Here is a 13437-nt window from a genome sequence, read left to right as displayed (position 1 = left end):
TTTTTTTTTTTTTTTTTTTTTGAGACAGTCTCACTGTGTAGCCCTTGGTGTCGTGGTGTCAACAGCTCACAGCAACCTCAAAGTCTTGGGCTTAAGTGATTGATTCTCTTTCCTCAGCCTCAGCTTCGCAAGTAGCTGGGACACCCCAGCCATTTTTTTGTTGCAGTTGTCATTGTTTAGCTGACCCAGGCTGGGTTCAAACCCACCAGCCTCAGTTTTCATGTGGCCAGTGCCGTAACCACTGTGCACAGAGCCTATAAATCCTTTTATTTCAGAAAATGACACAAGACAAATGTAGAGCTCAAGTGAACACTACAGGTAACCACATTCCATCAAGAAATGTAAGCAACCCCAGAAGTCCCTCTATATGTCCCATTCTACCACAGCCCCCACCAACACATAATCTTGATTTTTATACTAATTGGCTCCTAGACAGTATAATTTTGTACATTTTTTAAAACTTAGTATATCTTAAGTGGCAAGGGAGAATTTAAAGTGCTCATTACTTGAACAAATGGCTTTGTTCTTAGAGCTAGGCCTCGGTCACTGGAACAGCCGCTTCCTAACATAGACCACAGCTGCTATTAGAGAGTTCTTAGATAATTCATCCAGGACCTCCTGAGTCTTAGTGAAGCAATCTGACCTTGTCAGTGTCCTGCAGGCATAGATACTTAGCCTCATGTGTAGTGCTGGGCACAGCCAGAGATTTAGGCTTTTTATTTTGTATAATTACTCTGGCTCTTGCTCAGGCTGAATTCATGGCATCAGGCAGGCAATCTTCGTTTGGTTATCCCAAAGTGCTAGGATTACAGTGTGAGCCAGGAGCCTGGCTCACAGAACCATAAAGGAAAGGCTTTCAAACAAGGACTTGGAGCTCCCAGTGCTAGTACCTGTTGACACTGCTTATACCCTTGTGTCTGGCCCCAGTAGCACTTACTTGAAGTTTGCTTTCGCAAAACCTTCCCTGAGTTGCCTCTCACTCTGGTGCAGACTGAATTATATTCCCTAAAGTTTGGTGGGTTTTTTTTATTTTTTAAGAGAGTCTCACCCTGTACCCCGTTGCTATCAGTAGAGTGCTATAGCATCAGAGCTCACAGCAACCTCTTAACTCCTGGGTTTAGGCGATTCTCTTGTCTCAGCCTCCTGAGTAGCTGGGACTACAGGTATCTGCCACAATGCCCAGCTATCTTGGAGTTGCAGTTTGGCCAGGGCTGGGTTTGAACCCGCCACCCTCAGTATAAGGGGCTAGTACCCCACCCACTGAGCCACAGACTCTGTTCAAAGTTTGGTTTTTTCCTTATTTCATATTTTTTTGTTTTATTTTATAATTTCAGGTTAATTGAGGCTACAAAGAATTACAATGTTTTCATTTGTTAAGTAAAAGTCCCTTTCAAAATTGTGTCCCACCCCCAAGAGGTGTACCATATAACCTAACATTGTGTTCATTAAGTGGGATCACCCTCATCTCCCACCCTCCTCCCCTCTCCCTGCTCCCTTGTTCATCCACCCCCACCTTGAATTGATTTAAGCTTTTCTCTTATGTGGGTATGTATTAGATTGTCTACTGGCTTCATGTTAGAATTGAGTACATTGGATTCTTGCCCAGTCTTGTGATAACTTTAGTAAAAAGAATCTTCCAACTACATCCAGGTTAATGCAAAAGATGTAGTCTCCATCTTTTTTAATGGCTGAATTGTATTCCATGGTACACATATACCAGTTTGTTACTGCATTTCTTGGTTGGTGGACATTTAGATTATTCCCACATTTTGGCAGTTGTAAATTGAGCTGTGATAAACAGTCTAGTGCAAATACCCTTATGACAAAAGGATTTTTTTTTCTGGGTAGATGCTAGGGATTGCAGGATCAAATGGGAAGTCTAATTTGAATTCTTGGAGGATTCTCCATACTTAGATCCAATAAGTGGCATTATTTTGCAGTCCTAGCCCCAAAGTTTTATGTTGAAGCCCTAAGCTAATCTGACTAATTTTAGAGATAGGGCCTTTAAGAAGGTGATTAAGGCTTAAATGAATTTGTAAGAGTAAGGCCCTGTTACAGTAGGATTGTCCTGTAAGAAGAGGAAGAGACACCAGAGATTTCTCTCCTTGCGCAGAAAAGACCATGCAAAGATCCAGCAAGAAGATGGCTGTCTATGTAAGCCAGGAAGGGAGGTCACCCACCAGAAACCAATCCTTTTGGCACCTTTTGATCTTGTGCTTAGAACTTCCAGAGCTGAGAATAAATTTCTGTTTAAGCAACCCAGTCTGGTATTTTGTTATAGCAGCAAATATAAATGAATATACTCAGTGTATCTACCATCCCTTAGGCTAACCTCTAGAAGAACACAGCCGACTGTGTTGCATTGTCTGTTATTAGTCTGAACACCAAGGGCTTATGCATCTCTGGTCCTTGGCCCAAAATAAGGGGTCAGCTGACTGAATAAATGATTAAGTATTAGGAGAAGCTGGCTGTACCTGTTAATCCCCTGGCCACTACTAGGAACAGAATTATTAGATGGTATTGTGTTAAACTCTTCATCTGTGTCCTGTATTCCCATGGAGTTCTGCACTTGAAGCTGAGTCACAGCCTAGTGTTAATATATTAATAAGCAGTCTGTTCCATTTGAGCCTAGTGCCCCTCACCAGCTTGTAGTGGTAGGTCCCTTGGTGGTTTTTTGGTCAGCTTTTTTTCCTTAGCTTTCGATGTAAAAAACCCCTGGTTGGCTACCTGCCAGCTGAATTTAGGTCAAAAGGCTCCAGAGTTAATTGCACTGAATGGGATTGCCAAGCTGAGGCACTATGCTATGGAACAAGTCTGGCAGAGTGGTTGATAGGAGAGATTTGGGAGTTCTATTGCTTAGGTTTAGATTCTAACTCCATGTCTGAGTTAGAATGTCCACCGAACCTTTACCTATCTGGATCTTAGTTTCATCAGCTGTTCGTGGGATAATATGACTTAAAGGTGCATGGTGAGAATTGAATGATGACCCAGGTACTGATACATGAAGTGTTCAAATGTTCGGTTTCCTATTACGGGGCTGGTTGGCTCTTGTCATGGGCCCTGCAACCTTGCCTGGCTGTAACTCCCCTTTATTTCCTACTTGCCCAATTGGGCCTTGAGAGAAGCGATTTGCTTACGTGTGTTCTCCTGAATGTTACCCAAGCCAGGGATATACTACCTCTCTATTCCTTCCTAGTTCTAAGGGTTTGAAAGGGAAGAAGAAGAGGGGTTGGATGTGCAGATAGGGATACATACTGTCCTTGAGGACTTTGCCACCTCCCAACACTCCCAGCCCTCCCAGTTTCCTCTGCAAGAGAGGAAGTGGCTCAGAGTGAATGCCAGGGATCAGGGTAAATCTTCAGAGTCATCATTTTCTTATGTCAGGGCTTCAGATATAAAACAGATCTAATAACCAATAAAATATACTAATTTTTGTTCATTTTTAATATATTTTAAAATAGTTAATTCATGTATATGGTCAACATTAAATACAGAAAAACAAGGAAAGTGAAGACCCCTCCTGCTGCTGAGCTGCATCCTTAGTTCCCCTCCTTAGAGGTGCTCCCTGCTGTGTTTCTTAGATATATATATATATTTTTAAGAAACAGTCTCTCTTTACCATCCTCAGTAGAGTGCTGTGCTATCACAGCTCACAGCAACCTCCAGTTCTTGGGCTAAGCCAATTCTCTTGCCTCAGCCTCCTGAGTAGCTGGGACTACAAGCCCAGCTACTCTTTGTTACAGTTTGGCTGGGGCCAGGTTTGAACCCTCCACCCTTAGTATATGGGGCTGATGCCCTACTCACTGAGCCACAGGCGCCGCCTTCTTGTATGTTTTCTTTTTTTTTTTTTTTTTGAGACAGTTTCACACAGTCGCCCTTGGTAGAGTACCTTGGTGTCAAAACTCACAGCAACCTCAAACTCTTGGGCTCAAGTGATTCTCTTGCCTCCGCCTTCTTAGTAGCTGGGACTACTGGCATATCATGTAGTATATTATAGTGTGTTATCTCTATTTGGAGACATTACAACATAACAGTTAAGAGCTCAGCTCTTCAACCCGGACAGTCTGGATTCAGCACCAGATCTACAACTTAGCAGTATGAGCACAGGCACATAGGTTACCTCTGTGCCTCTGGTTATCTGCCTACAGAGTGCTTAGCACCGTGTCTGATGCATAGCAAGTGCTCAGTGAGTGTTAGCTGTTACATTTCTACTTAAGCATATCCTCTTGGATGTTGTTAATAGCTAAATTCATGATAATGGATACTCCTGATCCTAACTGCAAGGACCCTGCTGCTTCTGGGATATGGGTATAGCTGGGCAAGTATCAATATCCATCAATATTTACAACTGGTGAATTTGGCCTTTTACTGTGCCTTGTTCAATTTTCTACCTACTGTTTATTTCTGGGCACCAGCCTTGCTATGTATAAATGCAGCTGTTGTATTTTAAAGTAGGGCCTGCCAACATCACAGCAGGATTTAGGTATTATAGAAAGTGAGTATTTTCAACCTCAAGATTTTTTTTTTTGGGGGGGTGACAGAATCTTACTGTTGCCCAGGCTAGACAGCAACCTCTGACTCCTGCCATAAACACAACACCCAGCTAATTTTTCTATTTTCAGTAGAGACAGGGTCTTGCTCTTATTCATCTTAAACTTGCTGAAGGGTCTTGCTCAGGCTTGTTCTTTTTTTTTTTTGAGACAGAGCCTCAAGCTATCCCCCTGGGTAGAGTGCCATGGCATCACAGCTCACAGCAACCTCCAACTCCTGGGCTCAAGTGATTCTCTTGCCTCTGCCTCTAAAGTAGCTAGGACTACAGGCACCTGCCACAATGCCCAGCTATTTTTTGGTTGTGGCTGTCATTCTTGTTTGGCGGGCCCAGGCTGGATTTGAACCCACCAGTTCAGGCCTTCTTTGTTATTAATCAAAGTTACATTTGTAATATAAACAGCATGACCATGGTGAGAAAGAAGATAATTGTTATATGCCCTGAGCCTGCTATAAACATCTCATTTAATCTTTTCAGCCTCCCCATAATGGACAGATTGTATTACTCACCCATTTGACATGAGTTAAATTAACTCATGTAATGTATCTTAGGCGTGACTCTATGGTTTTTCTTAGGCTTTGAGAAATACTTAGAATATCTCAAATCCTCTGTTTCCATTTGAGAACATGAGACCCTAGATTGGGGACTTTCAGTTTTACAAATAAGAACCTGAGCCCCAGTAGCTCTGAAATTTAACCATGCCTCTGCTGCTCAGTTGTATGTTTTAGAAACAGCTCAGCCTGGCCAGGTGCATGTGGACCTTTGTCCACGGACAAGGGCACACTCCTGTTATGGCTCCACCCTGCCCTCACTGGCAGGCCATCAGCTGCCCCATGATCAACCTATGACTGCAGTCCTTTGTGTGGTAAGCCTAAAGAGCAGAACCCTTTGAATCTTCAGTTGCCAAGAGAGAATGTAGAGCTCTCAGGCCTTTAAATAAGGATGCTTTTGCTTTTTGAAGGGAAAGGGAGACTGTAGGCACAGCAATAGGACATAGAACTGCTTTCTTGGCGGGAGGAGACCAAAAGGGATGGATTTTTTGCTTTCTGATCTTACCTTCAACATAACAAGAAAAATAGTCATCACTGTTTACTGTTGAGGTCCAGTAGGCACTCCTTTTTATGTTTTATGTCATTTTACAAATGGCAAAACTAATAAAGGGATAGTGAAAAAGTTTTATATATTTTAATAAGTATTCAGAAGTTTCAGTATTCAAAAATATACAAATATTAACTGCATAACTTTGAATATACTAAAAACTATTGAATTTTATCTTGCAAATAGGTGAATTTTATGGCATGTGAATTACCTTAAGTGGTTATTTATATATATTAAAATACTTCTGTGTGTATGTATATATGAATTAAAGCATAGCATACTTCCATACTTTGCTTGTCTTGATAGTATATATCCAAAATGAATACTCTCCCTTGTGGAAACCAGGAGAAGCTTAGAAATGTGCTCCTTATCAACTGCCATTTGTGAAATGTGGAGTATATTTGTTTTCTAACTACCGATTCCAGATTTCACATACATCTCAAATAGGCTCTAGCTCGTCTTTGTTCTGTTGTTTTGCCTTGTTTTTGCACTTGCCTTACAACATGCAATACTTAAAAAATTTTTAATGAGGCTGGGCACTGTGGCTCACACCTGTAATCCCAGCACTCTGGGAGGCTGAGGCAGGTGGTTCACCTGAGGTCAAGGAGTTAGAGCCTGAGCAAGAGCAAGACCCCATCTCTACTAAAAATAGAAAAACCTCCCAGTATTGTGGTGGGTGCCTAGCTACTCAGGTGGCTGGGGCAGGAGGATTGCTTGAGCTCATGAGTTTGAGGTTGCTATGAGCTATGATGCCATGGCAGTCTACCCCAGGGCATGAGAGTGAGACTCTGTCAAAAAAAAAAAAAAAATTTAATGGTTCATAATTTTGTTGAGAGAGTCATATTTTTTGGTCCATTCATTACAAACATTTTCATTTTAGATTTATTAAAAGTTGGGTGGCACCTGTGGCTCAGTGAGTAGGGTGCTAGCCCCATATACCGCAGGTAGTGGGTTGGAACCCAGCCCCAGCCAAACTGCAACAACAACAAAAAAATAGCTAGGCTTAGTGACGGGCACCTGTGGTCCCAGCTACTCGGGAGGCTGAGGCAGGAGAATCACCTAAGCCCAAGAACTGGAGGTTGCTGTGAGCTGTGACGTCATGGCACTCTACCGAGGGTGACAAAATGAGACTGTCTCTTAAAAAAGAAAAGATTTATTAAAAGTGGTAATGACCAATCCAGCAAATTTTTAAAATTTCTATAGCATCTGTTTCTCTTCAATCACTTTTGTACACAACTACATTTAGCATGTCTCCATTTGAAAACTACCAAGTAAATCTTGGTGTATAGGAACCATAAAGATGAAAGAATATTATACTACGTTTTAGCAAACCAGGATGGCCAGGCTTTTGTCACAAATATTGTATGATAAAAGCCTTCCTGTTGAATGATTTAACTGGATGAAAATGCCATATTTATTTTTTGTCTTTAGAAATACATTGTTCACTCGTCAATTTTTTGGTTTGAGAAAATTCAGGAAAGGATTTTGCTTATGACTCATTTCACCATCATCCTTAGAGACTAGAGTGCTACTATGTCTCTGTATTCCTTTTTTGATTTGTCTAATAGTATGAAATGCTCTTCTCTGTCAGTTTTCTTGTCATTATGTTGGAAAATGAAAAGTCCTGAATTCTCAAATGTCTCCTGAAAGATGACACAGTATTTTGGGAAATGCAATTAGGAAACTGAAGGATGATGCAATGGTGATGGTTTATTTCACTACTGCATCTTCTTTCTAGGTAATATCATTTTTCATTTTCTTTCTGTCTTAGTTCTATTTATTATAGTTGGGGAATAATTGATGAGTGATATGAGATAATTTTTAGGAAGAAGAAATAGCAAAGTGTTGCAAGACATAGGAAAAATGTAGCTCATCAAGATACCAAAATGTGTTCTAGTTTTATAAAAGAATCTAATAAATCCATATGGTAATTTCAAGAGAGAATGCGTTTCATTTTATTTTTTTAAAAATAAGTACATTGGGCTTAGCGCCTGTGGCTCAAGTGGCTAAGGCTCCAGCCACATACACCTAAGGTGGCAGGTTCGAATCTAGCCCGGACCCACCAAACAACAATGACAGCTGCAACCAAAAAATAGCTGGGCATTGTGGCGGGTGCCTTTGGTCCCAGCTACTTGGGAGGCTGGGGCAGGAGACTCGCTTGAGCCCAGGAGTTGGAGGTTGCTGTGAGCTGTGAAGCCATAGCACTCTACCCAGGGGGATAGCTTGAGGCTCTGTCTCAAAAAAAAAAAAAAAAAGTACATTGGCTTAGCACCTATAGCTCAGTGGCTAAGGCGCCAGCCACATACACTGGAGCTGGCAGGTTCAAACCCAGCCCGGGCCTGCCAAACGACAATGACAACTACAACCAAAAAATAGCTGAGTGTTGTGGTGGGCGCCTGTAAGTCCCAGCTACTTGGGAGGCTGAGCAAGAGAATCGCTTAAACTCAAGAGTTTGAGGTTGCTGTGAGCTGTGACGCCACAGCACTCTTACCGAGGGCAACATAGTGAGACTCTGTCTCAAAAAAAAGAACATTTTTCTCTTTATTCTTTGGAATACCATAAGAAGGGGGAATAGTCATAAAATATCCTTAAACATACTCTAAAACTACTCTAAAAAGAAACGCAAAAACTAAATTTGGGTCCAGTGGCTTCTGATGGTATGCTGTGAGTTAACTCTGTTCTCAGCTGGGGATAGGATGGCAAGCCTAAGGGCACAGTGCTAGTGACTTGTGGTCTGGTTCCTGCTGAATGGTAGCAGTCTCCCATTTATTTGGAATGGCGGTCCAAAGAGCAGTGAACCAGGAGCCAGGGAGAACCTTCATATACGGTCTCTCAGTCTAACCAATAGTCCTAGACTAGAACACATGGGGTATCACCTTTGCTCGTGTTCTGTAAGCCTCACTCATCAGGGATATGAACCATGTCTCCCATCATACATTTGGAGGCCTCTAAGGGCAGGGATGATATTCTATAGGGCTAAGGTTTCCCATGTTGGAAATGATGATAGGTGTCTCCTCCTTGTATACAACCCCTGCGTTAACACTCAACACCACTTGATCAGATTCATAGAGCCTGGGTGAGGCAGTATGGAGAGAGCTGGCTTTGGACATAGCTGGACCCAGGTTTGAATCCTGGCTCTGCCACCACTCACCAGCCTGATGACTTTAGTCAGCTCATCTCACAATTCTCAGTCTCTTGTTTATTCATTTGGGAGGGGACAGATGGGTGGCAGTAGTCCCTCCCTCACAGGTATTATGAGAGATCCAGGAAGCTTTGGTTCAGTGTAGTCAATGGGAGGTGTTGCTCCAGGCACTTGGGGACACAGAGGTGAAGCTAAAACCTTTTCTGCCTTAAAGGTCATTATCCTTTGGGTGTGTCACACAGAAAGCCCTCACCATATGCCAAGGGCAACAGATAAGGGGCACAAGGGGAGAGTAGGCAATCTGGGAGTCAAGATGTCAGGTGTGCCCAGGTAGACAAAGCAGAAGAGGTATTGGTCCATGCACAAAAGAGCACTGGAGGCATGAAAAGTCAGCATGGGAGAAGTGGGACACTACCTGGTGTGCAGTATATGTCCAGTCCAGGTGACCTGCCCATGTCCTCAGGCAGAGATTGCCCTGGATTTGCCCCTACCTTTTACTTGGGTAGGCAAGTAGTATAGTGCCTTCTTTGCTTTGTCCTGAGTGTTGCCGGTGGGGCTAGACCTCTACCCCACTCCCCTCCCCTTGCAGCCATTATCAACTGTGTCCAGATGGTCACAGGCTCCCTAATCTGGGATAATCAGCAGGTTTGAGCTCAGCTGGGACCCAGGCTTTTGTCCTTGCTGTGATGGGCCAGCCCCAGCTGGAGAAACCGTGCAGACAAAGCCCTGGGGCTTTGGAAGATGGGAGGGGTGCTGGGCTGGCTCGGTCCTAGAGGGAGATGCAAGAAACAGATGATAGCTCCTCTTCAAAAGACAATCTTAAGTACAAATGAGAGAGAACCCACAGATGGGGCTTGGCCAGCTCCTCTAGGCCTTAGGCACAGGCAACAGACACTGAAGGGCTGGGCCTCAGCCTCACAGAATCTATCTTTGGCATCTTTCCCTTTTTCTCTCCTCAGAGCCTGAGCCTACCCCTTTCTATCCAGCAGTATTATCTTGCTGCCCCTAGAGCCCTAGGCTTATAATGGCATCAGGGGCCTATCCCCTACACTGACATTAGGGATCTCGCAGGTCAAGGTGAAGAGCCAAAGTGGTTGGGTTTTCAGAGGTCTGTAGCTCCAATGTCCTCCACCCTGGGCCTATAGTTTGCTGTGATTCTCAACCCCATGGCTGCTCAGAGAAGCAAAACATTTTGTTCTATGTTTTTTTAGCCTCTTCCATGAGTTAGGGAGCTCCACTTTGGCTTTGGCTTCTAGCAGTCAGTGCTGATAATCTCAGATTTAAGAATAGTAACTTATCTCTGGAAGGAGTGTGGGAAGGAAAGGGTTTTGGAATAGATCACAGCCTATAGTGGAATTTGTAATCATCTATTTCTGTTGTTTTTTTTAAGACAGAGTCTCACTTTGTCACTCAGGATAGAGTGCTGTGGCATTATAGCTCACAGCAACCTCAAACTCTTGGGCTCAAGTAATTCTCTTGCCTCATCCTCCCAAATTGCTGGATTATAGGTACCCGCCAAAACACTGGGCTAGTTTTTCTATATTCAGTAGAGAGGAGGTCTCACTCTTGACTGGTCTCAAACTCCAGAGCTCAAGTAATCTACCTGCCTTGGCCTCTCAAAGTGCTAAAATTACAGATGTGAGCCACTGCATCTGGCCCATCTATTTCTTAAGTTAGGTGTTGGGAAACCTATTTAGTTTACTTTTCTTGAACTGCTATTATATACATTCTTTTAATGCATAAAATATTAATATTTATTTTATTCAGACAAAGTCTTGCTCTGTTGCCTGGGCTAGAATGTAATGGCATCACTGTAATTCACTGTACCCTCAAACTCGTGGGCTCAAGCGATCCTCCTGCTTCAGCCTCCCAAAGTGCTGGGATTACAGGTGTGAACCACCCAGTTTATACATGAAATATCTTTTAAAGTGTGAATGTCAAAATCTAATAATGTGATAGTATTAAGAGGTGGGGCCTTTACGGAAGAGTTTAAATCACTTAGGAAGTGAGGGTAGAGCCCTCATGAATGGGATTAGTTAGAGGTTGATGCGAGCTGCCTTACCTCTTTCCACCATGTAAGGACAAAGCAAGAAAGCACCATTTATGCAGCAGAGAGCCCGCCCCAGATAAAAAGTCTCTGGCACCTTGATTTTGTACTTCCCAGCCTCCAGAACTGTGAGAAATAAATTTCTGTTGTTTATAAATTACCCAATTTACAATATTTTGTGAAAGCAGCCCAAAAGGACTAAGATGGCTTAAAAGTACTTTGTAAAGAGTAAAGGAAGTAATGTTGCGGACTACTTATCTAGACAAAGCAGGCTCAAGTTGGAACACAGATCCAATGAGGTTTTATTTCTACAAGAAAAGGGGACAATAAGTTAAGGGGCTATTTTACATCGAGGTACCATGAGGGGAACAGAGAGGTTCGCCTGCCTTCCCCCTGCCTCTCTGCCTCCTGACTCATGCTGTCCAAGTCTGAGTCACTTGCTTAAGCTCTGGATAATGGTGACACAGCCATGGGAGCTGGTACAACGCTGCAAGGATGGCTGGGCCTCTACTTGTCCACTGCTGGGATCAAAGGTGAAGACCCTATCTGTGCCTTCCCCACGATCATCCCGCCCGCCAAAGATGTAGACCTTCCCGTCACACACAGTCACGCCACAGCTCTCCTGGGTAGACAAACAGAAAGACAATTAACCACTGGATCCAGCCTGGGAGGCCCTTTGTCCCTAACTGGCCAACCCAGATAACAGAACCTTGATCCACAGACTATGAGCAGGCAATCTGGATTGAAGAGAGGCAGAAAACTGGATTGACCTGAATTCAAGCTCTAACTTGACCCATACTCAATGTCTTAGATAAGTCACTTAACCTCTCTGAGCCTCAGTTTCCTCATCTGTAAAGAATAATAATAGTGCCTTCTTCATATGGTTCTATTAACAGTTAGGGGGTTAAGCAGGTAATGTATTTTACGTACTGCCTGGAATATAGTAAGTATACCAGTAACAATACTAACCACTACCACCTTAGGCTCTCAGACTCAGAGATGCCAGAAATCTTAGACTTCCAGGTTCACCAAAGGTTAGGATTGGCGATTGGCAGAGAATACCAGTTCAACCACACCTTTATATAGTCTTTTCAGAGTTTCATGGATGGTAACAGAGGTGCTGGAGCCTAGGAACTGTAGGGGCCAGAACTTTGAGGGATTCAGCCTCCCTTCTCTGATATCACTGAAGCAGGAGAACTTAACAGATCTCTTCCCTGGCCCCCACCCTATAATAGGCTACCAGCTGGTGGCCTTCAGGGCAGCATCATTTAGACACCCCCCCCCCCCAGACACAAAAGGCTATAGCACTTGGGACAAGGGTTCTAAGCTCTGCCTTGGGCCCAGTCCTCAATTCTTATCTGTGAAATGCACAGTTGATTATTACTGTGAGGACAAAGTAAGAGTGCTATATAAAACCATCAGGCATGGAGTCAACACACAAGACTCAATGCCTCTAAGATCCAGAGGCTTAGAAGTGGGTTCTGTTCTGAATGGAACCAGTACCAGGAGCTGAACCCAGAAGCCTCCACTTACCACAGGGCTGGGGAGGACAGCTGCCTCCTCCCAGACATCTGTGCCAGGATCATAGGTGAAGATTTTGCTCATGAGGCCTCCCACCACGTAGATGATGTCCTCAAGGGAGACAGCCTCGAGACACCGTTGTGAAAATGGTGCTGGTGACCGCAGGCTCCACTGGTCCACCTTGGGGTCAAAGCACTGTACCTGGGATGTGGAACAGCAGCAGTGAAGATAGACCCTCAATCCCTGCCTCCCCTCTCCCTGGGGGCACCCATTCAGCACAACAACACTTGCCAGTGTCCACCAAGCCTGAGGCAGCATCTTGGAGGAGACCCGCTATCCTTGCCCTAAAATGCCCTCGGTATTTAAGTTCTATCGTCTGTCCCTGGACCTCCTTTGTCAAAAGCCACCTGATCTTTCAAGGTTTGGCTGAAATGCCACCTCATCCTTAAGGCCTTCCCTGTTTCTAGTCTCCAACCCTCCAACCTTGCAGAAAGTCTCTCCTTTGATGGAGAACTCAGTCACCATGGTAAGAGAATCACATAAATTTGGGAGAGGTATGTGTCCCTTGTATGTCTGTGTTGGTGCTACAGAAGGCCCTCAGAGCAGGTCCCTCACAGAGATGTGTTCCTGGCTATAGGCATTGCTAACTCCTTTCTCTATTCTGGTGCTTTGAGGTCATGACAAGACTCCAATTGACATGTCTTATAGCCTCATTCCTATAGCTGTCCACAAGCCTCCGAAACCCAAAGGTGATTTGATGCCCTTAACAGTTTCTAAGGATGCACTCCTGTAACCTAGCTGCCTGCTCACCTTACTGCTTCAGTTGTTTTCTTGGAGACCCAACACAACAGCCAGTAAAAGTCAGTGCTGTGCATGGGATAGTGCCAAACAGGGCCTCCCACCACAACGCCGCCCACTCACCTCAGGAGAGTTTGCTGGAGGAATGGAGCCAGAGAATAAGGAAGGGTGGGGATCCTAGTGTGGGATTCAGTCCCAGGACCACAGCTTGTGAGGTCATCATAGGAGGGAGGGAGCAGCCATGATAAAGATTAGTTTTTTGTTTTTTTTTTTTTTTTTTTC

At 43.9% G+C, this 13437-nt stretch overlaps 1 protein-coding gene across 1 annotated transcript in view; it reads right to left on the bottom strand.

The window, feature by feature from the left end:
* Positions 1–11120: 11120 nt before the first annotated feature.
* Positions 11121–13437, bottom strand: part of KLHL35 (kelch like family member 35) — a 9518-nt gene continuing 7201 nt past the window's right edge. Inside the window, exons 5-6 of the mRNA XM_003780894.3 lie at positions 12370–12558; positions 11121–11458 (exon numbers count right to left, since the gene is read on the bottom strand). Coding sequence (XP_003780942.1) covers positions 11270–11458; positions 12370–12558 — 378 coding nt within the window. The 3' untranslated portion in view covers positions 11121–11269. The remainder of the gene's footprint in view (positions 11459–12369; positions 12559–13437) is intronic.

The sequence above is a fragment of the Otolemur garnettii genome, unplaced genomic scaffold (assembly GCF_000181295.1).
Source record: "Otolemur garnettii isolate 467f Iridium unplaced genomic scaffold, OtoGar3 scaffold00001, whole genome shotgun sequence".
Lineage (NCBI taxonomy): Eukaryota > Metazoa > Chordata > Mammalia > Primates > Galagidae > Otolemur > Otolemur garnettii.
Note: the sequence above shows the minus strand (reverse complement) of the source record. Positions and strands in the feature narration are given on the sequence as shown.